Here is a 26,209-nt window from a genome sequence, read left to right on the forward strand (position 1 = left end):
TAGTAGTGAGTTTGAAAAATATTAAATTTTGCCAATCGAACATATTACTAGCCCATACTATTTAGTCCATAAAATCTTATAACGGTAACCAAACGAGTTCTTAATATTTCGTAGTTGTAATAAATATTGTACATGCTTAATGAGGGCATAATTGATAGGAAATTGAACTCAAGGGGGAGTAATTGAAGGCTCAGATAAGAAAGGGGAGTCAAGTGAAATTAAGAAGAAGAAGAAAAAAAGTAGCAGTACCTTCCGCTTATACCAATTGTACATTTTAGACGCTCCCCTACCCCTAGCCCGAAACACGTATAAATATGATAAAAAAAACACTAAATACACACACCAGCCAGATTCATTTCCCCGCTTAAAACGTATTTGGAGAGAAACTAAAATTTATTGCACAATTTGACTTTGATACGTTTATTTTTTTATGAGTAACTAGCATTAATGGATGCTGGTAGGGTATTCGAGCTCAAACCGTCCGCCATTGACGCCGCGGCGGAGGTGGCTGAGCTGCGGAGAGAGAATCGAGAGGGTCCGCGGTTGAAATTGATGCATTGATGGCTAAAACTTAGTCGTTGATGGACAAGATCTCGTCGAATCCCAAGAACCCTAGCCCCGTTGCAAATCGCATCCAGGTAATTCATGGTGGTTTTTAATTGTTATCATTTGGATCGTGTTTATTAGGTTTCATTAACTGTGTATTTATCTATTATTTATTCATTTTCAATCAAAGTGGAAGGATCACTCGAGAAACCATTTTCAAAATTGGGAAGATTTAAGAACAGAAAAATCGGAGCTTATTACGATGCATTTATATAAGGATCTCAAGTGTGATTTGAGCGTTTATTTGGTTATTAAGTGATGCAGTTTGCTGTCATTTCCTGCAGCTAATCTAATGACTAACTGTAAATGGAAAATCGAATAAATCGGTAACTCAAATTAAGGATATTCGTAACGGAACTGTAGTTAATGTATTCTCTTAGATTGTTTTTCGCACATTTGGAAGTTGTCTCTCGTGCACGTGTCTTGTTCACATAGGTGCGCATCGGTACACGTGCTGATGTTTTTTATGGAGAGTTTCTGTTTTTTCTCGATTATTTCCATTTAAAGTTTCTATTTGATTTAGGTTTTTAGGGCTTTACCCTTTACGCTTGAACTGCCAAGAGGAAAACGGGGGAAAAAGAAAAGAACCACAGAGTGAATATAGAAAGGTCATTGAATGAGTAAGTACGCTACTTTCAGCTCCTATATAGGGGCGCGAAGGACAGACTTGCCAAATGTAATGATTCTACGTTCGTGATTTATGATATACTAAGCTTAAGCTATATCTCTTTATCTTTACATGTCTTTTATTGACTTACGTAATTGCACACATGACTTCCCTAATCCATTCCTCACTCGACAATTGTCCTTCTCTCTTTTTTGTAATACAAAAAAATGAATTCATGGTATTTATGCTTCTTCAAACTTTTGTTTGTTTTTAGTTTTATACAAGAGTTACTTTTAGTAACTGTTTTCATATATGTATATGTATTTATATCTTTCTTTTTTCGTGGATATTTAGATACATGAAAGACGAAGATCATTCCTCGACAAACAATTACAGGTCTTCTAATGACCTTGGGCTTATTGGGAATCTTATTCAGGTACTTGATTTTTTTCCTTTGCTAAATATGCCAACAGGTTTTACTCTTTCCCAAATCCTCTCAGGTGCACAGAGGTGCTAAACTTTTGATTATTGTCTATCTTTATGCAGGAGTATGATGGATTCCTTCGATTGATATCTTTGAAGTTCTTAACTGATACTAGATATTATGTATCAGCTAAGACAGCTACTACAGTGTTTCTCTTCGATTGTTCGCTAATTTGGGAGGTGTGTATACAGCTGGCACAAATATTTTTATCAATGTATTATTACCACGATTTCAGCTGCTTATACTGTCATAAGTTCCATTTATTTTCTTATTTACTATTTATTTCTCAACGGGCTCGTTTTTCCATTTTCTTTTCTGTTCAAGTCTTGGCATGTATTTACCCTCCTGCATGTCGTAACATTTTGTTATTACAAATTTCCATGATCACTACTTTTATTTGTTATTACATACTTAATCCATTATCATTTATTAACTTGATCTAGATTCCCATGTGACATTTTTGCTGTTTTTAGGAATTTAATTAAATAATATTCTTAGCGATCTGGAGCAGTCAAAGACTATTATAGTATCTGAAACTGATGAAGATATTTGTGGATCGTGATGGCATGTAGAGACTGCTTGATGTTCCAAGAAATGCTCAACCATTGCTTAGTCTCTCTTCCTGCTTATTCACAGTTGGTTCGTTTCAGGTAATTGTGTTTTCACTTATTTGTTCAATTCTTCTTATATCTCAGTGTCTTATGTTTTGGTTCTTCAACACTTCAACTGTTATAGCCAAAAGTCGATAATCTAAAAAACAATTTGTTTAATCATTCGTCTTGAATAAGATGTCATGAAGATCCATACAAATGAAAAAAGTTGGTACATTACTTTTCTTTTTTTCTGGATAATTCTTTATCGGCTGCCCAATTTGATGTTGGAGCTCACATATGGCTTCTTATATAAGATATATACCTTCCTTTTGAGCCCTCACAGTTTGTTGTTCAGTACAATTTAAGAGCACCAAATTGGTCGTACCAAATATGATAACTGGAAAATTCTGGTTCTTGATATACACAGAAGGAGGTTTTCTGCTTATACATCAGTTTGGTATATTCTATAATGCTTGTTTGAATTATTTGTACCTCCATGTAAATGTCAGAGAACTTATGCTCCTTATGCATGACTATCTTCAAGCACTGGTCTAGCAGAAAGTGCAGCCGCACTTCAGAAAGTGAGCGCAACGTCTGTGCATTTCTTTCATGTGCAGCGTATGTGCATATTTTGAGTATGAAATGTGTATCTTATTTTAAATACTATCAATAAATAAGCGTTAAATGTTATCTATAAATGTAGAGATTCAATGGCCATCTCAACGTGCTCCTTGTGGATTATTTTTGGATAAATTCAAACATTCTTCATGTGGTCACAAAAAGATTAAAATAAAATTAAAGGACAGTTCAGAAAGATACCTTTTAGCTTCGGAAAATGCACAAGAGCCACCATTATCATCCACTTCAGTATTGCCAATGAAAAGCAAGTTAAAGGAGACTGTGGAGTTATCACCATCAGAAAGAAGACTCAACTCCAATTACGACTTTACCCCCGAGAAAATTACATTACATTCTCTCGTCATTCAGTATTCGAAGCAGGAACACCACCAAAGATCAGTTCCAGTTATGACTTTACCCCCGCTTTTGCTCTTGCACCCTAATGTCTGCCCCGAGCCAAACAGATCCCCGATTCTTGATCTAATGTGACAGCAAGGATCGACACACTTGAATTTACAAGTCTTTACGGTGAAGGGTTCGATGTAAACCACAAAGATCAAATTTTTTTGTATAGTAGATTTAGACTCAGGACAAGTTTCAGTGACGAATTAAAGCCACTTTTAACTAGTATCGCTTTCCTCATAGATTCTTCTCAAATTGCCGTGTGTGGATATTCTCGGAAAGTGAAAGTGTTCGATTATAACGGTGACAGCAAAAGTGTGACGGAGAGTTCTATTACTCATCGATCTCGTGTGACACTTCTGCAGTCTCATTATCGAACTGGGGCCCAACTTCTGCTTTCTTCTAGCTCGGATCACGTTTGCCTATGGAATGGATGCTCCATCTAAAAGTGGATTCTTTTCGAATAAATTTGAACATTCTTCACACTCAAATCTAGGCGAGTGCATTATGTGGCATTTCTTTCGCGTGCAGTATATTTGCATATTTAGAGTATGAAATGTGTAATTTATCTATAAAAAATACTATTAATGAGTACATATAATTAGCTAGAAATACAATACCAAGGAAGTTTGCCGTTCTATTTGTTGATCGTGGTGGCATGCAGAGACTACTTGTTGTTCCAAGAACTGCTCAAACACTTTCTCTCTTCATGCTTATTCATAAGTGTTTTCACCTATTCTCTGATTTTTAGGATTTTCAAGATTTGTTTTTAATATTTTTGACACCATACGATGTTCTTTTGCAGCGGACAATGGGACACGTGTGCCCGAAACCAATGAAGATATTGGCGAAGTTTACATAGTGAGCTTCGATTCACTTATGCAGCTAAGGGAGAAAGCATGCGTTAAGTGCCTGATGGTTATGGGGAAGCGTATCAAGAGTATCGAACCTCTTCTTCATGAGAAGGCGGTTGATATTTCCATTGAGTTACTAAGGAAATCTGTTAAAATTGGCGAGGGTGTACCATTATCGAGAAGTATGCTATATTTGCTCGATTTTTGAAGGTATTCGGTCACTTTGCGGCTCATCGAAAATTTGTAACGTTATTCATTGACCGCGGTGGCAGGCAGACACTTATTGACGTTCCGAGGAATAAGCGAACGTTTTTCAGTCTCTCTTTGCTCTTATTCACAATTAGTACGTTCAAAGGTAATCATTTTCTTTTAATTATATCGCCGATGAAACACAAGTTGAAGGAGGCTTTGAAGTGCATGTGTTTCTTTTAATTAGTTCCTTATGGATTATTTACGGACAAATCTAAAATTTTCACACTCAAGCATTTTTGTGTGCATGTGTTTTTGTGTGCGCGGTTTGTGTGTTTATTTCGTGGACAGACTGCCATGTATGTGCATATTTTGAGTATGAAATGTGTAATTTATCTATAAAATATTATTAATGAGTATATATAATTATTTATCAATACAATACCAATGAAGTTTGATGTTCTATTTGACACCGTACGGTGTTCTTTGCAGCGGACAATGGGACACGTGTGCCCGAAACCAATGAAGATATTGGCGAAGTTTACATAGTGAGCTTCGATTCACTTACGCAGCTAAGGGAGAAATCCTGTGTCAAGTGTCTGGTGGTTATGTCGATAATTTCTTAGTCTGGGCGATGGACGAGCCACAAAGAAATTCCGGTGCTCATCTCAAATTGGAGAATATTGAAACGATACGGAAAATATTAGATGTCGAAATATTGCACACATACTCCGTTGGACTTCTTTCAGTATGCTTGACTTTGTATGTTCTTAAACCCTTTTATTTTATTTATTAATTAGTTTTTTTTTTTTGTGTATATAAATTATATTTTTCACTATTTGTATAGTCTTGTTATGTGGGTTTTTTCCTAACATTTTAATATCGAACTTTTTAGTGGTTGCCTACGAATGAAAGATGCCTTAACGACGTACGGATTGCCGGTTATGCTAATGCGATATTTACGAAGTGGGGTTTTGGGCGAACTAAAAAAGACTGCATTTGATGCTGCTCTCATATGGTACATACATGATCATTTAATTTATTAATTAACTTGATATATCTAGATACTTATTCGACTATTTTTTTCGCGTTTTGTAGGAAGTTAACTATGCCGAAAACCGATATCGGCGAAGTTTACGTAGCGAGCTTCGATTCACTTACACAGCTAAGGGAGAAAGCCTGTGTTAAGTGTCTGATGGTTATGCGGAAGCGTATCGAGAGTATCGAACCTCTTCTTCATGAGAAGGCGGTTGATATTTCCATTGAGTTACTAAGGAAATCTGTTAAAATTGGCGAGGGTGTACCGTTATCGAGAAGTATGCTATACTTGCTCGATGTTTTGAAGATAGTCGGTCACTTTGCGGCTCATCGAAAATTTGTAACGTTATTCGTTGACCGTGGTGGCATGCAGAGAGTTGTTGACGTTCCGAGAAATAAGCAAACCTTTTTCAGTCTCTCTTTGCTCTTATTCACAATTAGTAAGTTTAAGGTAATCATTTTCTTTTAATTTATATCGCCGTTGAAACGCAAGTTGAAGGAGGCTGTGAAGTGCATGTGTTTCTTTTAATTAGTTCGTTATTGATTGTTTTTGGACAAATTTAAAATTTTCACACTCAAGCATTTATGTGTGCATGTGTTTTTTGTGTGCGCAGTGTGTTTGCATGTGTTTTTGTGTGCGCAATTTGTGTGTTTATTTCGTGCACAGATTGCCATGTATGTGCATATTTTGGGTATGAAATGTGTAATTTATCTATAAAAAAATACTATTAATAAGTAAACATAACTAGTTAGTAATATAATACCAAGGAAGTTTGCCGTTCTATTTGTTGATCGTGGTGAGCTTCGACTCACTTACGCAGCTAAGGGAGAAAGCCTGTGTTAAGTGTCTGATGGTTATGGGGAAGCGTATCGAGAGTATCGAACCTCTTGTTCATGAGAAGGCGGTTGATATTACTATTGTATTATTAAATAAATGTAGTAAAAATATCGAGGGTGTACCGTTTTCGAGAAGTATGCTATATTTGTTCGATATTTTGAAGGTACTTGGTCAATTTGCGGCTCATCGAAAATTTGTGACATTATTCGTGCACTGTGGTGGCATGCAAACGCTCGTTGACGTTCCGAGGAATAAGGGAACGTTTTTCAGTATCTCTTTGCTCTTATTCGCAATTTGTTCGTTTAAGGTAATTATTTTCACATAACTTTTTTTCAATTTTGCCCTCTATCACTGTTAATTAATTAACAATGATATTTTAGTAATTTAATAAGTTTTTTTTTTTTTTCTTTTTTTTGGTTTTTTAAATTTTTGTTATCATGTGTATCTATTGGTTTTCTTGATCTGTGGGCAAATGTTTGATAACATACTATGTTTTATGTTTTTTTTTTGCAGGGCATAATGGAACACGTGTGCGATCTTCCTTCAAACGTCATCGAAAGAGTTGTGGAGTTGGCTTTGGAGCTTCTCGAGTGTCGGGACGATTTATCGAGCAAGAATGCCGGTTCATTTATTTCGTCCGCTTTTTCTTTCCGTGCGTTCGTCAGAAAGGATGGTTTCCGAAAGCTTCTTTGTTATCTGCAAGAGTATGTTTCCAATCAGAAGAAAGCCCACTGCACATGCATTGCACTGCACCGGTACATGAAAGCACACCTCCACTTGTTTGTGGATTCCATTTTGCACGTCTCGAAAGTTAGGGTTTCGTATAGACAACTCGACTTAAGTAACGAGGCCGTGGACGTTGTATTTCGTAAAATACAAAAGGATCAGAAAGTGGGACCCGCTTTTGCAAGGGCGACGAGCTGGCATGCCGTCGACGAATTCTTACGTTTGAAAGGTCATATTACCTTGTTGGAGATGTGCCAGGTCTGATTTTAGTTTGTTGAAATTTCCATTTTCTGCATGTATATTTATTCTTTCAGTATGTATATATATAATTTTATTTTTTTGTTTTACAGAACATATATAGGTTACAAGATTCGCTTCCACACGTACTCGGTGTATTGCATATCGTAACTTTAATTCCATACAGCCGTGAAATAATAATAAACGCAACAGTAAGCGATGGTCGAGTCGGCATGGCTGTTATTTTGGATGCAATAATGACCCCAGCCGACGTTAAACCAGAGGTATATGATCTCGATTCTTAATTATTATTATATTCCTTTTTTTTTCGGTTTGCTAATTAATTTCCCAATAACTGCACATTTCTTGTGACAAATATGTTCAAGGGTGTTGAGCCGGCGCTACATCTGTTGATAAATCTCGTCTGCCCTCCTCAATCGATGACCGACGAATCAAATGCAGCCATCGTGCCACATCAGCAAGCTTCCTCTGAACTAGAGAAGCTAGAACAAGGATATCGACGAATTCTTACGTTTGAAAGGTCATATTACCATGTTGGAGATGTGTCAGGTCTGATTTTAGTATCGTTGAAATTTCCATTTTCTGCATGTATATTTATTCGTTCAGTATGTGTATATATATGGGAATGCATTGTATGTGCGAAATGTAAATCTAAGTGAGTGCATTGTATGTGCGAAATGTGTGCGCATTTCTTTCGTGTGCAGTATATGTGCATAATTTGAGTATGAAATCTGTGTTTTAAGTACATATAATTAATTAGAAAAAGAGTGCCAATGAAGTTTGTTGTCACAATTGTTTCAGTTCAGGTTATTGTGCTTTCACATATTTTCCCGATTTTTAGTATGTTCAAGATTAATTTTTATTCTTATAATATTATTGACACCATACTAATGTTTATGCAGGGTGCAATAGGATACGCGTGTGCCACATTTATCTACTGTCGTTGGCCCACTGTCTACAAATTCATAAGTTCAAATGGTCATATTACTTTGTTGGAGTTGTGCCAAGTGTGATTCAATATCATTGAAATTTCTCTTTCTGTATATATCGCATGTTTCCCTAATATATTTATTTGTTTTGTAGGCCTCACAATTAACACGTACTCTACAAGGTTCTCTTCAATATATCATCGAAGTATTGCGTATACTGACTTTGATTCAGTGTATTCGAAAAGATATCATAAATGCAACGTTAAGCAATGGCCGAGCTGGTATATCTGTAGTTTTGGATGTAATAAATACACCAGCTAATTTTGAACCGGAGGTATTATCCGCAAACTTGATTCCATTTCTATTTATAAATATATTTTTTCGATTTCCCAATCATACCTCTCGTGAAAATGTCAGCATTGCACATGTTGGTAAATCTGGTTTGCCCTCCTCCATTCATTCCGAAAGACGGTTTTAAAGATCGGGCAATAGACGACATGGAACAAGGCTGTTGTCTAGCAAGAGAAGCTATCCGTGCAAATAACGGTATAAAGATTCTTCTTCGGCGTCTCCAACGTCGGATAGCCGCATCCCAAGCCGATCTTGTGCGTCGCCGTGTTCTTACATGCCGAGTCCTCCTCCGTTTAGCCTAAGATAATTCCATTGCACGTATATTATCAAAGCTTGAGGTCGTTATCCGCTTCAAACAATTTATTCATGTCCACAATTACTTTGCTTACAAGTTATTATTAATTCTTATATAGTTTCCGTTTTGAACATAGTTTCCAGATGTTCCGACAAAATCTGTGCAAGTACAAATGCAATCGTCATCTCGAATTTCTCCTTGTGGATTGTTTTCGCCTTTTTGGACAAAATCCAAATATTTTTCACACAAAAAAATTGTGTGCCTTGTGTGTGTTTCATGTGCGCTATGTTTGTGCATATATTTCGTGAGCAAACTGCACACTGTATGTCCATATTTTGAGTATGACATGTGTATTTTGTGTACGAATATTGTTTTTTAAACAATGCGTTAGATCGGTCGAAAATTTCAACCAACCCAATATATAATTGTGGTGGTTCATGGTTTCTAATATCACGAAAAGTCGATTGACCGATAATTATCGATGAATCAATTATATTAATATTTTATTATTTTATTATTATAATTTATAATTTAATATTAATTTCGTTAATTTGTTTTTAATTGTTATGAAGTGATGATTGATTATGGGTGTATGAAACTATGATATTATGACATGTGCATGTTTAGAATTAATTTTAATTTTAGAACTGTTTTTTTTTTTTTTTTACAATTAATTATTTTGAACTGATAAAAGATGATGGCACGGTACACTGGACATAATTTGCATACTTTTACTCTAAATTTTAATTTTTGAAAGTGAACTAGGTGATGGATATACCAATCCAGCAACTTATTTCGGAACAAAAAATTCGGTTGTCAACCATCAACCAATCCACTTATTTCGGAACCAAAAATTCGGTTGTAAACCATCAACCGATCCACAAACGTCGGGTCGGCATTGAATTTTAAATTTGAGCGAAATTAAATTTTACTAATCAACTTATTTGGGCTACTAATTGGTAGGTGGAAATAGTTATTAATTGGGCCCATTACTATTATCAATTAACTACTGAATTGGGCCATTTGCACATGATGACTTGTAAATTGGGGGATGGTGATGTCATATGCTGATGTCATCTGAAGTAAAATATGGAGATTATTAGTGAAAAAACCCAATACATTATGATATATTAGAGGGGATTCACGCCCTTTTACTTTATTAGTCATAATCATAATCCCCCATATCATAATTAAATCTATTTATTAAATTATTAATTGTTATGCCCATATTATCCCACACTTATTCAAACTAACCTAATTGTTTCAACCTATTATTTTATTTCTCTTTTCACTCTCTCTTAGCCTCCCTTCTTTCTCTCTTCACGCAGATCCCCATCTTCCACAAATTCAGCCTCACCCGACGTCGCCACCGCCCCCACCATCTCCGATTTCACAGCGCCGTCGTCACTACAACATCAGAACCTTGCGACAAATTTGGTTGTACATCCCTCTCTATCGTCACTGCTCGTCTCCGACTTCGGATCTGCGATCCCGCCGCCGCTACAATTCTCGATGATCTAGAGAGGCAATACGACTTCAACGGCAGTAGATCAATTGTCTCCGCCGTCGTCTACTCTCTCCCATCAGCGTTCCTATCTGCACCGTCGCGAAAAGAAGGCAGTCTCCACCTATGGAATTCTCTCGTCAAGGACGGCGTTAGGGATTTCGGTAGGGAGGAATGACGAGACTACACAACGGCGCTAGGGTTGATATTGCGTCTGAAATTTCAATTGAGACCACCGCCAACATTATTTGATTGTTGTAGTTCTTCTTCTCTGATTTTCTTTTAACCCAATTCTCGAATCTCAATTTTCTTAGTTGGAGATTTTGGTTGAATTCTTATATTGAAGGCTAATTTTGTGTTCAAATAGTATAATGAATGTTTGTTTTTGTTGAAATTGTGTTGGTGTTATTTACAGACATATAGTTGTTTTCGTACAGTAATATAGTTGTTTTTGTACAACAGTATAGTTGTTTTTACTACCTTTTAGTTGATATTAATAAATAGTTAATTTAACAAATAGTTGATTTTTTGATAAATGAGAGTTGTTGGAGATATATAATTGTTTTAATCATAACTATTTTAATAACAGTTGTTTAATATAGTTGTTTTTAACCGTAGTTGTTTTAATAATAGTTGTTTTATTGAAATATAGTTATTTTAACTGAAGACACAAAATACACTAAAAAAAATATTAAAAAAAATAATAAAAATTTATTAAAAATAGTTTTTTTAAATAAGAAATAAAAAAATTAGAATTAAAATATAAAAATAAACAATGCATCAAAGTATGGTATAATAGGTAGTGAATAGAGGAAGGGTAAATTTGAGAATAAAAAAAATATGGAACTCTCACTAATAAAGGAAAATGAGCTAGACATGGCATGTTCATTATAATAATGCTAGATGGAGTTCTCACTAATAGCCCCTAAAATATGTTATTAATCTGATGCTATTATTATTTAGGGTTAAATACAAAAACACCCATGTACTATGGACTTTGTATCATATACATCCCTATACTACTCATAAATACAAAACCCCCATGTTGTTATATTTTTTCCAAAATATGACGAAAATACCCCTGTTAAGCCTATAAATATAATGGTTTATTTGAGTCATTTTCCACTGTATTTTTTAACATTTTCGGTCAATTTTACTTGGTAAATTTTGATATTTTTATTTTTTTCTAAAAAAATTAATTACTTAGATTTTTGAATGAAACCTTTTATTTTTGTTATTTTGAATTTCCTCATTTTTTTCTTAAATGTCTTCCGGTAGTTCAAATCCTCAACAGTAATAAGATTGTAAACATGTTTGTAATCTTAGGATGTTTGAACTATCGGAAGATATTTAAGAAAAAAAAATGAAGCAAATCAAAATGACAAAAATAAAAGGTTTTATTTAGAAAATTAAAAAAATATAAGAAATTAAATGTTTTGGAGAAAAAAAAAATATAAATACCAAATATTTCCACTTAAAATTCACTGAAAATGATATATATTGGAGAATGACTCAAAATATATATATATATATATGTGTGTGTGTGTGTGTGTGTGTGTGTGTGTGTGTGTGTGTGTGTGCGCGCGCGCACGCTTGAGTAGGGGTATTTTCGTCATATTTTGAAAAAAATGTAATGTGAAGGAGGTTTTTGTATTTATGTGTAGTACAGGGGTATATGATACAAAGTTCATAGTACATGGGTGTTTTTGTATTTAACCCTATTATTTATTAATAAGATTGATTACATTGACTCAAAGTGTTGATTTAAAAAATCTAGTATAAATTGACTAAACTTCCTACGTAATAATGTATCATAATATAATAAATCAATTCCCAGTATCAAACCAGATTAATGAATTAAAAAATATATAAATCACAAAATATTATTCAAACATTATGCAAATAATATAAGATCGTGCCTAAATCAAGCCAGATTAATTTTGTAAAAAATAGTTTAATTACTATAAATATTAAATAGTAGTATATTTTTGTCTCAAAACTTTATCCAATCCTCAAACATAGAATAGACTGTTAAATAACATTTTTAATACTACTTTTACTGTTTAAAAAAAGAGAAAAAAAAAAAACAAAAATTGTTCAGGTGGGACCCACAAAATCAGCATTGTAATCATCGCCCACAGAGCGCCAAATGTAATATGAAATATAAAAGAAAAAATTGTGCAGTAATTCTACACGCCACCCCCCACCCACCCCCGCCCCACCCCCCACCGTCGGAAACACCTATAAATACGACCAAATCAGCACTCTAAAATCACACACACACACAGCTGTAAGCGTATTCGGAGAGATAGACTAGAATTTAATACACAATTTTTCTGTGAGTAGTAAATAGTAATTACTAGCATTAAATTAATGGATGCTGCCAGGGAATTCGAGGCTGTGCCACAGTCCTCCTCCGGCGCCACCGCCGGCGCCGGCGCCGGCGTGGAGGTGAAGGTGGCTGAGCTGGCGGAGAATGGAGTGGGTGGGTGGGAGGAAATCGAGGGTGTGATGAGTAGAGCAAAGTCGTTAATGGATAAAATAACAGAAAATGCAGAAAACCCTAACCCAATTGTGCTTCATGCTCTTTCCACCATAATTGAGTCTCTTGATGCAAGGTACCACTTTTGTTGCTCTATGTGCAACTTCATCCTCAGATTTATATTAATTCATTGTATTTTTTTTTAATCTTTATTTGGATCTTTCATTTATTTATTTATTTATAACTATATATATATGTATATGTTTATTTATGATTTATTCATTTTCAAGAAGAGAAGCTGAGAAACTCAGATCTAGCTAGTTCTTTATTATTTTATGATGCATTTTATACTCGAAGCTAAATCTAATCGCTAACGGTAAACGGAATACCGAATAAATCGCGCCAACTATAATTAAGGATAAGTAAAGAATTTAATGAATTTATTTTAAAAAGATGATGTAATTTAATATTGCATTTATTCTTAAGCCGATCGATCGTTTCTATACTTTCTCGATTTATTTCCATTTCAAGTAGTGAATATAGTCGACGCCGTGTTTCTATTCGTTTTAGGTTTTAGGGCTTTAATTCAGAAGTGACCTAATTAATTACCGTTCTTCAAACATTTTTTTGGCTAACTGTACATTTTCGTTTTTTTTTTCCGGATATATAGTTACATGACAGACGCAGATCGTTCCTCGACAAATAATGGCAACAGCTCTTCTCATGATAATCTTGGATGCATTTGGAATCTTATTCGGGTACTTTTCGTTTTTTTTTCCTTTGCTAAATATACCTACTGCAGGTTTTACTCTTTAATCCCAAAACGCCCTTAATTAGTTGCTAATTAATTTTTTTTTATCGCATGCAGAAGAACGACGTGTTTTTTCGATTGATATCTTTCAAGTTTCTGACCGATAGAAGATATTCTAAATCCGTAAACGCGGCTACTGTACGCCTTATTTTCAATTGCTCGCTGGTTTGGATGGTACGTATTTATTGCCACAATTTTTAGCTGCTATATTATACACTCCATTAATCATTTATTTATTTAACATGTTTATATTCATTTTTACACAGAAAGGGATACAGAAACCGCATATATTCGAAGACGACGTTGTTGATAATTTCTTAGGCTGGTCGATGAACGAGCCACAAAGAAATTCCGGTGCTCATCTCAAATTGGAGAATATTGAAACGATACGGCAAATATTAGATGTCGAAATATTGCACACATACTCCGTTGCTCTTCTTTCCGTATGCTTGACTTTGTATGTTCTTAATCCCTTTAATTTAATTTTATTTATTAATTTTTTCTATATATAATTTATATTTTTCACTATTTGTATAGTCTTGTTATGTGGGTTTTTTTCTAACATTTTTGTTTTATCGAAATTTTTAGTGGGTGCCTACGAATGAAAGATGCCTTAACAACGTACGGATTGCCGGTTATGCTAATGCAATATTTACGAAGTGGGGTTTTGGGCGAAGTAAAAAAGACTGCATTTGATGCTGCTCTCATATGGTACATACATGATCATTTAATTTATTCACTCAATATATATATCTAGATTCTTATCGACTATTTTTTTTTTCGCGTTTTGTAGGAAGTTAACTATGCCGAAAACCGATATCGGTGAAGTTTACATAGCAAGCTTCGATTCACTTACACAGCTAAGGGAGAAAGCATGTGTTAAGTGTCTGACGGTTATGGGGAAGCGTATCGAGAGTATCGAACCTCTTCTTCATGAGAAGGCGGTTGATATTTCCATTGAGTTATTAAGGAAATCTGTGAAAATTGGCGAGGGTGTACCGTTATCGAGAAGTATACTATACTTGCTCGATGTTTTGAAGGTAGTTGGTCACTTTGCGGCTCATCGAAAATTTGTAACGTTATTCGTTGACCGTGGTGGCATGCAGAGAGTTGTTGACGTTCCGAGAAATAAGCAAACATTTTTCAGTCTCTCTTTGCTCTTATTCGCCATTAATAAGTTTAAGGTAATTGTTTTCGCATAATTTTTTTATATCTCCGGTTTTTAGTATATTCAAGATCATTTTTTTTTTTCATTTTTGCCCTTTATCACTCTTAATTATTTAACAACGGTATTTTCGTAATTTTCTAAGTTTGTTTTTTCTTTTTTTTTTTTGTAATCATGTGTATCTATTGGTTTTCTTGATCTGTGAGCAAATATTTGACACCATACTATGTTTTTATGTTTCTTTTTTGCAGGGCATAATGGAACACGTGTGCGATCTTCCTTCAAACGTCATCGAAACAGTTGTCGAGTTGGCTTTGGAGCTTCTTGAGTGTCGGAATGATTTATCGAGCCAAAATGCCGGTTTATTCATCTCGTCCGCTTTTTCTTTCCGTGCGTTCGTCGAAGCATTCGACAGAAAGGATGGTTTGCGAAAGCTTCTTTGTCATCTGCAAGAGTATGCTTCCAATAAGAACAAAGCCCACTGTACTTGCACTGCACTGCACCGGTACATGAAAGCGCACCTCCACTTGTTTGTCGATTCCATTTCACACGTCTCGAAAGTTAGGGTTTCGTATAGACAACTCGACTTAAGCAACGAGGCACTGGACGTTGTGTTTCGTAAAATACAAAAGGATCAGAAAGTGGGGCCCGCTTTTGCAAGGGCGACGAGCTGGCACGCCGTCGACGAATTCTTACGTTTGAAAGGTCATATTACCGTGTTGGAGATGTGCCAGGTCTGATTTTAATTAGTATTGTTGAAATTTCCATTTTCTGCATGTATATTTATTCTTTCAGTATGTATATATATAATTTTCTTTTTTTGTTTTACAGAACACATATAGGTTACAAGATTTGCTTCCACACGTACTCGGTGTATTGCATATTGTAACTTTAATTCCATACAGCCGTGAAATAATAATAAACGCAACAGTAAGCGATGGTCGAGTCGGCATGGCTGTTATTTTGGATGCAATAATGACCCCTGCCGACGTTAAACCAGAGGTATTTATTTATTATTATTACATTCCTTTTTTTTTTTGGATTTGCTAATTAATATCCCAATAACTGCACATTTCTTGTGACAAATATGTTCAAGGGTGCTGAGCCGGCGCTACATCTGTTGATAAATCTCCTCTGCCCTCCTCAATCGATGACCGACGAATCAAATGCAGCCATCGTGCCACATCAGCAAGCTTCCTCTGAACGAGAGAAGCTAGAACAAGAATATCGACAAGCTCGAAAAGCTGTTCATGCAAACAAGGGAATAAAAGCTCTTATTCAGCTTCTTCAACCCCGGAAATTTAAATCCCTCCGTGTTCTGATATGCCGAGTCTTTCTTGGTTTAGCCAGAGATAATGAAATCGCGGATATATTACTAAAGCTTGGGGTCAGTAATCATTGTCACTCGAATATAAACTTTTATTCGATTTCACAAAAAAAAAAAAAAAAAGTTGTACAAAGTTTCTGTTTTTGACTGTCTATTTCAGGTAGCGGAAAAAGTATCGGAACTTACTCGAGATTCCGGAAAACAAAGCTCTAGTGGTGAGCATAATACGTGGGAGGCAGAGCTTGCCCAAGTAACTGTTGAGCTAATCGCGGTAAGCATTACTTATATATATATACATTACTGAAGACTACATTCATACTGATAAAGTTGTTCATTAATCTGAAGGTGGTAACTAATTGCGCAAAGGCAAGCACTTTAGCGGCGAACGATGCTGTAAGGACAACTGCTAGTTGCATCGAAAGAGCCGCCATTGCTGCTGCAACTCCCATCACTTACAATAATAGGTAACCGATCGAAAGTATTCAGCTCTTTCTATATATACAGAAGAAAACAATCTTCTATAATACCTTGTCTGAAATGATGTGAATATATGTCAGAGAACTTCTGCTCCTCATGCATGAGTATCTTCAAGAAGTGGGCCTAGCAGATAGTGCAGCTGCACTTCTCGAAGACGCTAACTTATCGCCATCTGCCCCGAAATCTACGGAAGTTATACAAATGCAATGGCCTTCTCGAGTTTCTCCCGGTGGATTCTTTTCCGAGAAATCCAAAAACAGTTCACATGGTAAATCAAAGCTCAAAATCAAACTGAAGGACAGTTCACAAAGATGTATTTCGTCTTCCAAAAATGCACAAGAACTGCCATTATCATCCACTTCAGTTGTACCGATGAAGCGAAAGCTGAACGAGACTGCACCACAAGAAAGACGAGTCAAGTCAAATTACGATTTTACCCATGAGAGAATCACGTTACATTCACTCGTCATTCAATATCTGAAGCAGCAACACGAACGATGCTCAGCTCCAATTACGACATTGCCCCCACTTTCACTCTTGCACCATCATTCCTGCCTGGAGTCAAAACAGTGTCCCGATTCTTCGTATAATGTGACAGGAAGGATCGGCGCACGTGAATACACAAGTCTTTGTGAAGGGTTTGATGCAAACCGCAACGATCGAAAATTTAAGTACAGTAGATTCAGACTGAGAAAAACTTTCGGCGACGAATCAAAGCCCCTTCTAACTAGTATGGCTTTCCTCGGAGATTCTTCTCAAATTGCGACGGGTGGATCTTCTCGTAAAGTGAAAATTTTCGATTACAACGGTGGAAGCAAAAGCGTGGCGGAGAGTTCCGCCAGTCACCGATCTCAATTGACTCTTTTGCAGTCTCATTATAAAAACGGGGCTCAACTTCTTCTTTCGTCGAGCTCGGATCACGTTTGCTTATGGAGCAGATCTTCACTTTCACATGGTCCGGTGCATTTGTTTGGAAGAATCAGACGCGCGCAGTTCAGTAACTGCGGTGCCTTATTCGGTGCAGTACCGATGGAGACTTTTCAGCGCAAGATTTATTTGTTCGATATCGAGACGTGTAAGCTGAACCTGATGCTCAAAGATGACAACACAAGATATTTAGATGATCAGGCAAATGCGAATTCACAAATTCACTTCGCCGCAACGAAATCTATGCTTCTTTGGGATGGAGCTTTGTGGGATTGCAGAGATGTAAAACCGATTCACCACTTTGAGCGGTACACTGATTTTGGTGGTGGTGGCTTTCATCCTGCTGGAAATGAGGTACATATTAGATAAATTAAATTAAATAATTTTTTTTTGTTTGGAATTTATGAAATGTAAATTAATTAAAGGAAACAATTGATCTGAAAAGGTAATTATAAACTCGGAGGTGTGGGATCTACGAAACTATAAGCTTCTCAGAAGTGTACCGTCACTGGATCGGACGACGATTAAATTCAATTCCGGTGGTGACGTCATCTACGCAATCATGAGGAGGAACATCGATTATGTGACGTCAGCGTTCGACGCTCGCCGGATGAGGAACGATTTCGTCTCCGCTTTCCGCACGGTCGACGCCATGAGCTACTCCGACATCGCGACGATTCCGGCGGAGCGCTGCGTGCTGGATTTCGCGACGGAGCCGACGGATTCCTACGTCGGCGTGGTTGCCATGAACAGCATAATTGACCGCCGGTCTACGGCTAGGGTTTACGAAATCGGCCGGCCGGAGCGGGTCGGCGGCGGATCTGCGGCGGCGTTGAGTAGCGAGGAGAGAGAAGTTGCGTCCTCGCTTCTGGAGATGCATCTGAATCGGAACGACGGCGACAGAGAGCGGTGGAGTGACGGCGGCGAAGAGGAAGATGAGGATACTGATTGGGATGTTACCGAGGAGGAGGAGGAAGTTGAGAGTGATAATGATGAATCAGAAAGCAGCTCTGGAGACGAAGATTAATTCTGAGGACAGGTGGCGTGATATCAGTGGTGGAAAATATAAAGGCCAAAATTAGATTATAGGGTTATTTATTTATTATTTATTGAGTTAAATAAAAAACACCCCTGTACTATGGACTTTGTATCATATACCCCATGTACACCCATAAATACAAAAACCCCCCTAATGTTGTATTTTTTTCAAAATATGACGAAAATACCCCTGCTAAGCCTATAAATATAAGGGTTTGTTAATTGTTAGAGCCATTTTCTACTATATTTTTTAACATTTTCGGTCAATTTTAATTGTGAAATGTTGATATTTTTATTTTTTTCTTTAAATAAAACCTTTTATTCATTTTCTACTATATTTTTTTTTTCTAAATAAAACCTTTTATTTTTGTCATTTTGAATTTCTTCATTTTTTTCTTAAATGTCTTCCGGTAGTTCATATTCTCAACAATCATAGTTGTAAAGATGTTTGTAATCTTAGGATGTTTGAACTACCGGAAGACATTTAAGAAAAAAAATGAAGAAACTCAAAAATGACAAAAATAAAAGGTTTTATTCATAAAATTAAAAAAAATCTAAGCAATTAAATGTTTTGGAGAAAAAAATATAAATACCAAAATTTTCCCACGTAAAGTTGACTGAAAATGGTAAAATATATAGTGGAAAATGGCTCAAACTATATATATATATATATATATATATATATATATATATATATATATATATATATATATATATATATATATATGTATATATATACATATACATGTGTATATATATATATATACATATATACCTATATACATATGTATATGTATATAGATATTGATGAAGCTAAAATATAGCTCACCTAAGGGGTATGGAAAAATGAGTTGGGAGAGCAAAGCGGATCAGTAGCTTGACCACTCGATGATCCTGAGGTCCCTACAAAATAAGCACACGTGAACTAAGCCGGGGGTTGATCCGGCGGAAACCCCTCCGACGCTCAAGTCAGATGTACGGATCGTAGAGAGAATAGAGAGAATAAACTCGTGGTGGATTATCAATAATGAGAACGTACCTTTACAAATGAATAAAACTTCTATTTATATGTCGTTGATTGAGTTGGGCTTATTTTGTTGGGCCCAAGCCTTACTTTGAAGGTGCTTGGGTTTTCGTGTAATGGGCCCGAATACTTTCGTGTATTGGGCCTAATTATTAAATAAATTGGGGTCCATTGGGTCGGCCCAATTAGGTATATCATTAAGCCCCCCAACTCTCGATTCGAGACGGAGACTTGTGTAGAGGGACCCGGGTCGTGTCGAGAGTTAATTGCGTCGTGGAGTGAATTGTTTCCGTTGGTGGTGAATTAATTCCTTAATTTGAATAAGGAATAATTGTATTTATTTGGCAGCGAGGTATATATTTAAGGGTTTTAAATAATATACCAGGGGCCAAATAAATATACTCCTTTTGTGGTGGAAAGAATTTACTTCAACTCTTGCGTAATAGATATGGGTATGTATCTTTAACCTTAGGTCTTCTTCTGCTTTCTGTTCTTTTATTTTATATCGGTAGAGTAGAAATTTTTTGTTGCTTGATTATTTCTTCGGAGAAATTTTTTATCTCATGTCGAACTCGGGTAATTCGAAATCTTTACGAATTAAACTTCGAGATCCGGTGGAAGGGGGTAAGAAAACTTTTGGTACGGTGAGTATGGAACGCGAGAAACTTGTACCATTGGGTGTAGAAATTGGATCTGCAGCAGGAAATTCACGAGTATCAAATAACAGGGGGTTTGTAGCAAGCTTGGCTTCGGGCGTTGGCTCGAGCCAAGCTGCCGGGCGGATGTGTGTGAGAGGGGGCGCGCACTCCCAGGCGGGTGGGAAGCCGAGTGAAGCCACGGAGCCGGCGGCTTGCACCCGGATCGAGGAGGAGAGAGGGAGGGTTGGCAGGCCACGTGGGCCAGCAGCTGTGGTGGGACGCGCGTCGGGCACGCCTCCCGATAGACGCACGCGCGCGTCGGTGGAGGAGAGAGAAAGAGGGGCGCGCGCGTCGGTTGGCGAGTTGGATGGACGCGCGCGCACCATTGGTCCACTTGGCGGCGGTGGGCGCGTGATTGGGGGCGGTTTGCAGAGACGCGCGCGCGCGTCTGGTGGGTTGGGTGAAGGGGACGCGCGCGCGGGGGCCAATGGGAGTGCTGCACGTGGTGCTGGGCAGGCTGGTGACGCGCGCGCGCGTGGATCTGCCCCTTTTGGGGCCACGCGCGCGCGTGAGGGCGCGTTACAGCCCGGTTCTGAGCCCGATTCGGGCGAAATTGACGGGCAATTATCCGGGGGTGCTGATTCGCGTGGTGTTTTAAACGGTGGAAGTTTTGGTCGGCGAGAAATCATTGAATCGTGGAGTGACGATGTAGAAGTGCGTAACAATATTAATATTTGCCCTACTGTTGATGAAGTGGGTTCTAGTAGACGTCATTATATGCGTCAAGTCGTGGATTTTGGGAGTGATAGCGATGATTCGAATGAAGCTCCTTTGGCGAGTGAACATCCGGTGTCAAGTAGTGAAGTTGAGCCGATGGTCGAGGAGGAGGAGGAAGATGATATTCCGCCGGGTGATGTTGAAGTTGATAGTAGAAGGCAAAAGAAAAAGAAGCTAATTAATTTGGACTTAGTTGATTTTGACAGTGTATTGACTGAAGAGCAGTTGCATTCTATTCGTCGTTTATCTGGAGCGCCGAGTAATGTGGAGTTGTTGTTGCCTAGGAAGGGCGATCGCTTATATTCGCCACCCGATGGGTTTCATACGGTATTTTTGGGGTACTTGATGTGCACATCTCAGATTACACCGCATCCTACCTTGTTGAAGGTTTGCGAGGAATTCAAGATTGGGTACAGTCAGCTAACGCCCACTGCTGTTCTGATGTTCCAGGCATTTCATTTTAGGGTGGTTCGAGTAGGTCTGCCTGTGTCTGTGAGTTTATTCAAGGCGTTATTTACGTTACATCGGCCCACTAAGATGCCTTTCTTTTGCTTTCATCCTCGCGTTCATTACCAATTCGTGAAGAGTGTGAAGCTATCTTTGGGGAAATGGAAGACCTATTTCTTTTACGTGAGGGCTCCCACTTTTGACGTTCCCGTAGTTTGGAATCCTACGTGTGAGAGTTTCGCGATAACTGCAAATATGGCGAAGAGGATTGAGGAATCTGGGTTGTGCGATGTGGAATTTGATCCGAGGAGTTTGATACCGACGGTGGAGGGTCAGCATCGTATATCCTTTTGTTGCTTTGAATTGTTTTTTTGTTTTGTTTTTTTTTTTTTTTTTTTTTTTTTTTTTTTTTTTTTTTTTTTTGTAGTTCTTTGGTCATGTATACCTCATGTTTTTTATGTGTTTGTTATCTTTTGTAGATGGTGGTATCACCTTTGCGGCACTTCGAGCGAAGGCGAATGGGACGTCGAAAAAGGTATCGAAGAAGGTTCCCTCTAAGTTGGGAGGTTCTTCGAATGGTTTGCCTCGCGAGGAGGTTCATGTAGAAAGTCCTCGAGTAGTAGCAGATGATCGTAGCAGTGCTGGCGTAGTGGAAGAGCGTCCACCGAAGAGGGATCGTGGCAAGGGAAAGAGGGTGGATACTGAGTATGTGGCTGTGCCTAAGCGTCCACGGGTAGATCCAGAGGAGACTTATGCTTTCCATGGTGGAGGAGGGAAACAATTGTTTACCTATGGTGTGAATCGCGACGGTAAGGAGTCGTATTGGGATGTGTCGGACCATGATTTGCCCTTGTTGAGTACCGAGGGATTTGTTCGGGAGTATGATCGTGCTCGGATGTCTGGTAAGGGTCCTTCTCACATGTTGGAGTTAGCCGGTGGGGACATCTGTCGGGTGAGTCTTTGTTTACTTAAAACAAGATTTGGCGTTACTCCCTCTCTTCCTTGTGTAAAATTTTTTTTTTTTAGTTGGTAGCGACTTGGAGATACCTCGTGGAGCACGGTAGGAATGCGGAAGCTAGTAAGGAAGGGGATCGGGTTCGAAGTCAAGCACGTGAGGATGAGCTTCTAAGTCAGTTGGAGGAAGCGCGGTCCGATCTCGCTCTACGCTCTGAAGAGCTTGCTCGGAGGACAGAGGAGCTTGCTGAGAGGACGGAGGAGCTCGAGGTTATCCGTGGTGATGCGAAGGCTTATAAAGATGATGTTCATAAGTTGAACGAATGCTACGATCAGCTCAAAGAGAAATATGAAATCGAGAAGGCGACGGGGAAAAGGTTCCTCACCACATCAGGCGGTGCGGCTTATAAAGATTCCATTGTGGAGGAGACCAAGGCTAATTTCCGAGGTAGTGATGAGTGTGTTGCTATGATTGAGGAGCATGCATTGGCTGTGGTATATAAGCCATTAGTGCGTGCTTGTCGCAAATATCTGCGCGATGCGGGTGGTATCAGCGAGGAAGTGATTCGTGGGATGGAAGCTGGCATATCCGATGAAGAGGAGGATGAGGTAGATGTCAATGTGACGGGCACAGAGCTCGTGGATGACATGGTTGCGGATGACTCCACTGTGGGTACGTCTTCCGCTCGCGGTAGGGGAGTTTAGATTTATTTGCTAGAGTAGTTAATTTTTCCCCCCTTTTTTTTTTTTAAATTTTTGCTATGGATTTCTTAGTTTGTTTTTATCGCTGATGTAGTTGGGTATGTCCACTACTATTTTATTTGAATTTCTTCCTCGTTTGACGTTGAAGTTTTATATTTCGATTTATTTATTTTGACATTGTCGAGAATTAATGCGTTGCTTCTATGTGTTTACATTAGCATTATACGCGATGTACTTGAGGAGGGGATCAATCTCCCAAGGTTTTTGTTAGGGGTCGTGCCCTTTGTTTGGACCACTTGGGTCTATGATATTTTTGTCCGTGGCCACGTTTTAAATGTAGCACCTCGTGAAACAGCTAAAGGGACCTAGATAATCCAGCTGGCCAGGCTATACGGATTATCTAAATCTCTCTAAGTGTTTGTGGGGTGGTTTTGACTTGAACTCATGGTAAGAGATAATTTGTATAGACGTAAATGCGTAGATAGTAAAGCGAAAAAGTGTTATTTATTCAACGATAGCAAAGGAGAATTGTTACATGCCTATGTGAGGCGAATGTAAGTAAATGACTAATGCGATGGGCCTACGTGAGGCAAAGGTAAATAACTACTGGTGGAGCGAGAAAGAAAAAAGAAAAATTGACTTGATAAAAATTGTTCCAAGTGATTGTACTACACTTGTTCTTCTTCTTCCACGTCTTGCTTGTACTCGTTCGTTTTGCTGTGCTGATGGTAAAATGAATTCCTTTGGCGTTTCTATGCCTGTCAAATATAATTGAGAAAAAAGAATTTTGTCTAAGCATTTGTATTGAAGACTTAGTAATTGAAGCTGAGGGGATGTGCATTGCCGATCTACGTACCATATTACGGGGATGTTTTTTCTTCCTCGCACTTCGGGATATGAAATCAACTCGTGAGTTGCTGCGAGTTACTATGTGATCATGCCTGCTAGTGGAATTATTTTTTCACGTTAGTAGGAGTAAATAAGATCATCCGTGTGCTGAATGCTAGTGGAAGTATAGTTACCCTTGGCGATGTGGTTTGGAGTGTTCTCGCTCTTTGGGCCGTTGATTGAGTAATATGCATCCCCTCGTAATTGGCTCTCAATCTGTAATAAGATGGTGGGATGTAATTATGACTCGCTGATGTAAGTAAAAATTACTAGCCCCCCAGTTTAGGTGGGATGTTAACGTACCTAGTTGTATAGTAGAAATATTCTAACCATGTAGAAACAGCTTATAAGACGAGTTACGTGGAAGGTCGCGGAGCCTGCAGATATGACAATTTGTAAGTAACTTTCATATAGAAGGGGTATGGATGGTGACCTCAACTGATCTGGAGTAAGGCAGGTGTATACCTTAGGCGTAGAACCGTTTGAGGTTCCCTATATTCCATGTTCTGGGTATAGGGTGTCCATCAATGTTCTCTAGGCGATATGCTCCAGTGTTGACTACTTTTGTGATTTTATATGGTCCTTCCCACTTTGGGTCGAGCTTGCCGATGGGGTGAGAGGCTTCAGCTTTCCGGAGGACTAAATCTCCAACTTGAAAAGAGCGGGGACGGACCTTTGAGTTATATGCCTTGGCCATGCGTGATTTGTACATCTGTTGCCGGATGTATGCGATCTCTCGTAGCTCATCTACAAGGTCTAGGCTTCCTCGCATAGCTTCTTCATTAGCTGTTGGATCGTAGTTGGTGATTCTCCAAGATGGTTCACCTATTTCAACGGGTGTTATAGCTTCTGTTCCGAAAGCTAGGTTGAAAGGCGACTCTCCGGTTGCTGCTCGTGGGGTTGTGCGATAAGCCCATAGTGCGTTAGGCAACTCGTCCACCCACTTCCCTTTGGCACTCCCAAGCCTTGTCTTAAGGTGTTGGAGTATAGTGCGATTCGTGACCTCCGTCTGGCCGTTAGCTTGTGGATTTGCTACGGATGTGAAGAACTGCTTGATGTCTAGGCCGAGGCACCAAGTTTTTACTTTGTCACCGCAGAATTGGGTTCCATTATCGGAGATGATGGAACGTGGGATTCCGAAGCGACAGACGATGTTCTTCCATAGGAATTGGATGACTTCTTCTTCTCGGATACGTGCTAAGGGTTCCGCCTCCACCCATTTGGTGAAGTAGTCCACTGCTACAATGAGGTACTTACGTCCTCCTGTGGCGGGTGGGAATGGTCCAACTAAGTCCATCCCCCATTGGGCGAAAGGGATGGGGCTGTCAATTGGTTGCATTAATGCCGCTGGTAGGTGAGTGATATTTGCATGCTCTTGGCAGGGTTTACACTTCCGGACTAACTTCTTCGCGTCTTCATGCATCGTTGGCCAATAGTAGCCTTGCCTCAGTAGTTTGAGAGCTAAAGTTCTCCCGCTTAAGTGATTTCCGCAGATGCCTTCGTGTACTTCTCTAAGTACGTAATCCGCTGTGGTCGGGTCGAGGCACTTGAGGTAAGGGAATGAGAACCCTCGTTTGTATAATTCTTCTCCCACTATGACGAAGCGAGCGGCTCTCGTTTTTAACTTTCGTGCTTCGGTGGATTCCGCTGGAAGTTCTCCCTTCTTGAGATAATTCAGGATTGGAGTGAACCAGCATGGTTCATCCTCCTCGGTGTAGTGTATTTCAGTAGGCGAATTTATCTCTGGCTGAGGTGAGGTGAGGAGCGTCACCTTCCGACTTCCGATGCTGGCCATGGAGCTTCCTAGCCTAGCTAATTTGTCTGCATGGACGTTATTGGAGCGAGGTACTTGCTTTATCTCATAACTCTCGAATTTAGATAAGAGGGTGTGCGCGAGAGCTAAGTATTTGGCCAAGATGTCTTCTTTGGCCTCGTAAACTCCAAGTACTTGGTTAACGACGAGCTGAGAGTCGCTTTGGATTAGGAGCTTGCGTGCTCCGGCTGCTAGGGCGAGGCGAATTCCCGCTATCAGTGCTTCGTATTCAGCGACGTTGTTTGAGGTTGTGAATTCGAATCGTTGAGCATATTCGAACTCATCTCCATCAGGGCTCGTTAGGACGATACCCGCTCCTCCTCCTGTGGCAGTGGAAGATCCATCCACGCTGACAGACCAAGTAGGTAGAGAGGTGTTTTCTTCCATTGAAGTCATTTTGACTAGAAAGTCAGCCAGTATTTGCGCTTTGATAGCTGGGCGGGGTTT

General features: G+C 38.6%; 3 protein-coding genes and 1 long non-coding RNA gene across 5 annotated transcripts; all 4 read left to right on the plus strand.

Moving 5' to 3' along the window:
• Positions 1-210: 210 nt before the first annotated feature.
• Positions 211-3,902, plus strand: LOC148770799 (uncharacterized). Of its 2 annotated transcripts, none has more exons than XR_016031176.1 (6): positions 211-638; positions 1,568-1,649; positions 1,760-1,876; positions 2,270-2,347; positions 2,800-2,908; positions 2,994-3,902. It is a non-coding gene; the product is annotated as an uncharacterized LOC148770799 (long non-coding RNA). The 2 variants fall into 2 exon arrangements; XR_016031175.1 differs by adding an exon at positions 1,130-1,226 and having other exon boundaries at positions 213-638; positions 2,800-3,902.
• A 375-nt stretch (positions 3,903-4,277) lies between these two features.
• LOC105967102 (DDB1- and CUL4-associated factor homolog 1-like) lies at positions 4,278-9,206 on the plus strand. Its single transcript, XM_088818069.1, has 12 exons — positions 4,278-4,346; positions 4,437-4,519; positions 4,846-5,115; positions 5,249-5,371; positions 5,452-5,842; positions 6,393-6,536; positions 6,743-7,213; positions 7,306-7,476; positions 7,579-7,762; positions 8,116-8,220; positions 8,297-8,476; positions 8,560-9,206. Exons 3-11 carry the CDS (start codon positions 4,988-4,990, stop codon positions 8,461-8,463), a joined length of 1,884 nt encoding a protein of 627 aa, XP_088674195.1. The 5' UTR covers positions 4,278-4,346; positions 4,437-4,519; positions 4,846-4,987; the 3' UTR covers positions 8,464-8,476; positions 8,560-9,206.
• A 3,354-nt stretch (positions 9,207-12,560) lies between these two features.
• LOC105966994 (DDB1- and CUL4-associated factor homolog 1) lies at positions 12,561-17,889 on the plus strand. Its single transcript, XM_088818051.1, has 11 exons — positions 12,561-12,910; positions 13,445-13,532; positions 13,643-13,759; positions 13,852-14,042; positions 14,174-14,296; positions 14,379-14,769; positions 15,002-15,484; positions 15,582-15,752; positions 15,847-16,218; positions 16,423-16,541; positions 16,623-17,889. The coding sequence occupies exons 1-11, from the start codon at positions 12,666-12,668 to the stop codon at positions 17,848-17,850; spliced, it is 3,528 nt and encodes a 1,175-aa protein (XP_088674177.1). The 5' UTR covers positions 12,561-12,665; the 3' UTR covers positions 17,851-17,889.
• A 28-nt stretch (positions 17,890-17,917) lies between these two features.
• LOC148770800 (DDB1- and CUL4-associated factor homolog 1-like) lies at positions 17,918-18,586 on the plus strand. The gene has a single exon (XM_088818070.1). It carries the CDS (start codon positions 18,044-18,046, stop codon positions 18,506-18,508), a length of 465 nt encoding a protein of 154 aa, XP_088674196.1. The 5' UTR covers positions 17,918-18,043; the 3' UTR covers positions 18,509-18,586.
• The last annotated feature ends 7,623 nt before the right edge of the window (positions 18,587-26,209 follow it).

The sequence above is a fragment of the Erythranthe guttata genome, chromosome 5 (genome assembly GCF_056151865.1).
Source record: "Erythranthe guttata isolate IM_541 chromosome 5, IM_541, whole genome shotgun sequence".
Taxonomy (NCBI): domain Eukaryota; kingdom Viridiplantae; phylum Streptophyta; class Magnoliopsida; order Lamiales; family Phrymaceae; genus Erythranthe; species Erythranthe guttata.

Bases quoted from the DNA above. Each gene is read 5' to 3' on its own strand.
- LOC105967102 (XM_088818069.1), top strand. From the start codon at position 4,988: ATGGACGAGCCACAAAGAAATTCCGGTGCTCATCTCAAATTGGAGAAT. The intron at 7,214-7,305 runs GTCTGATTTTAG...TTTGTTTTACAG, and splicing joins CCTTGTTGGAGATGTGCCAG to AACATATATAGGTTACAAGA. The intron at 7,763-8,115 runs GTCTGATTTTAG...ATGTTTATGCAG, and splicing joins CCATGTTGGAGATGTGTCAG to GGTGCAATAGGATACGCGTG.
- LOC105966994 (XM_088818051.1), top strand. From the start codon at position 12,666: ATGGATGCTGCCAGGGAATTCGAGGCTGTGCCACAGTCCTCCTCCGGC. The intron at 13,760-13,851 runs GTACGTATTTAT...ATTTTTACACAG, and splicing joins ATTGCTCGCTGGTTTGGATG to AAAGGGATACAGAAACCGCA. The intron at 16,542-16,622 runs GTAACCGATCGA...TGAAATGATGTG, and splicing joins CCCATCACTTACAATAATAG to AATATATGTCAGAGAACTTC.
- LOC148770800 (XM_088818070.1), top strand. From the start codon at position 18,044: ATGAGGAGGAACATCGATTATGTGACGTCAGCGTTCGACGCTCGCCGG.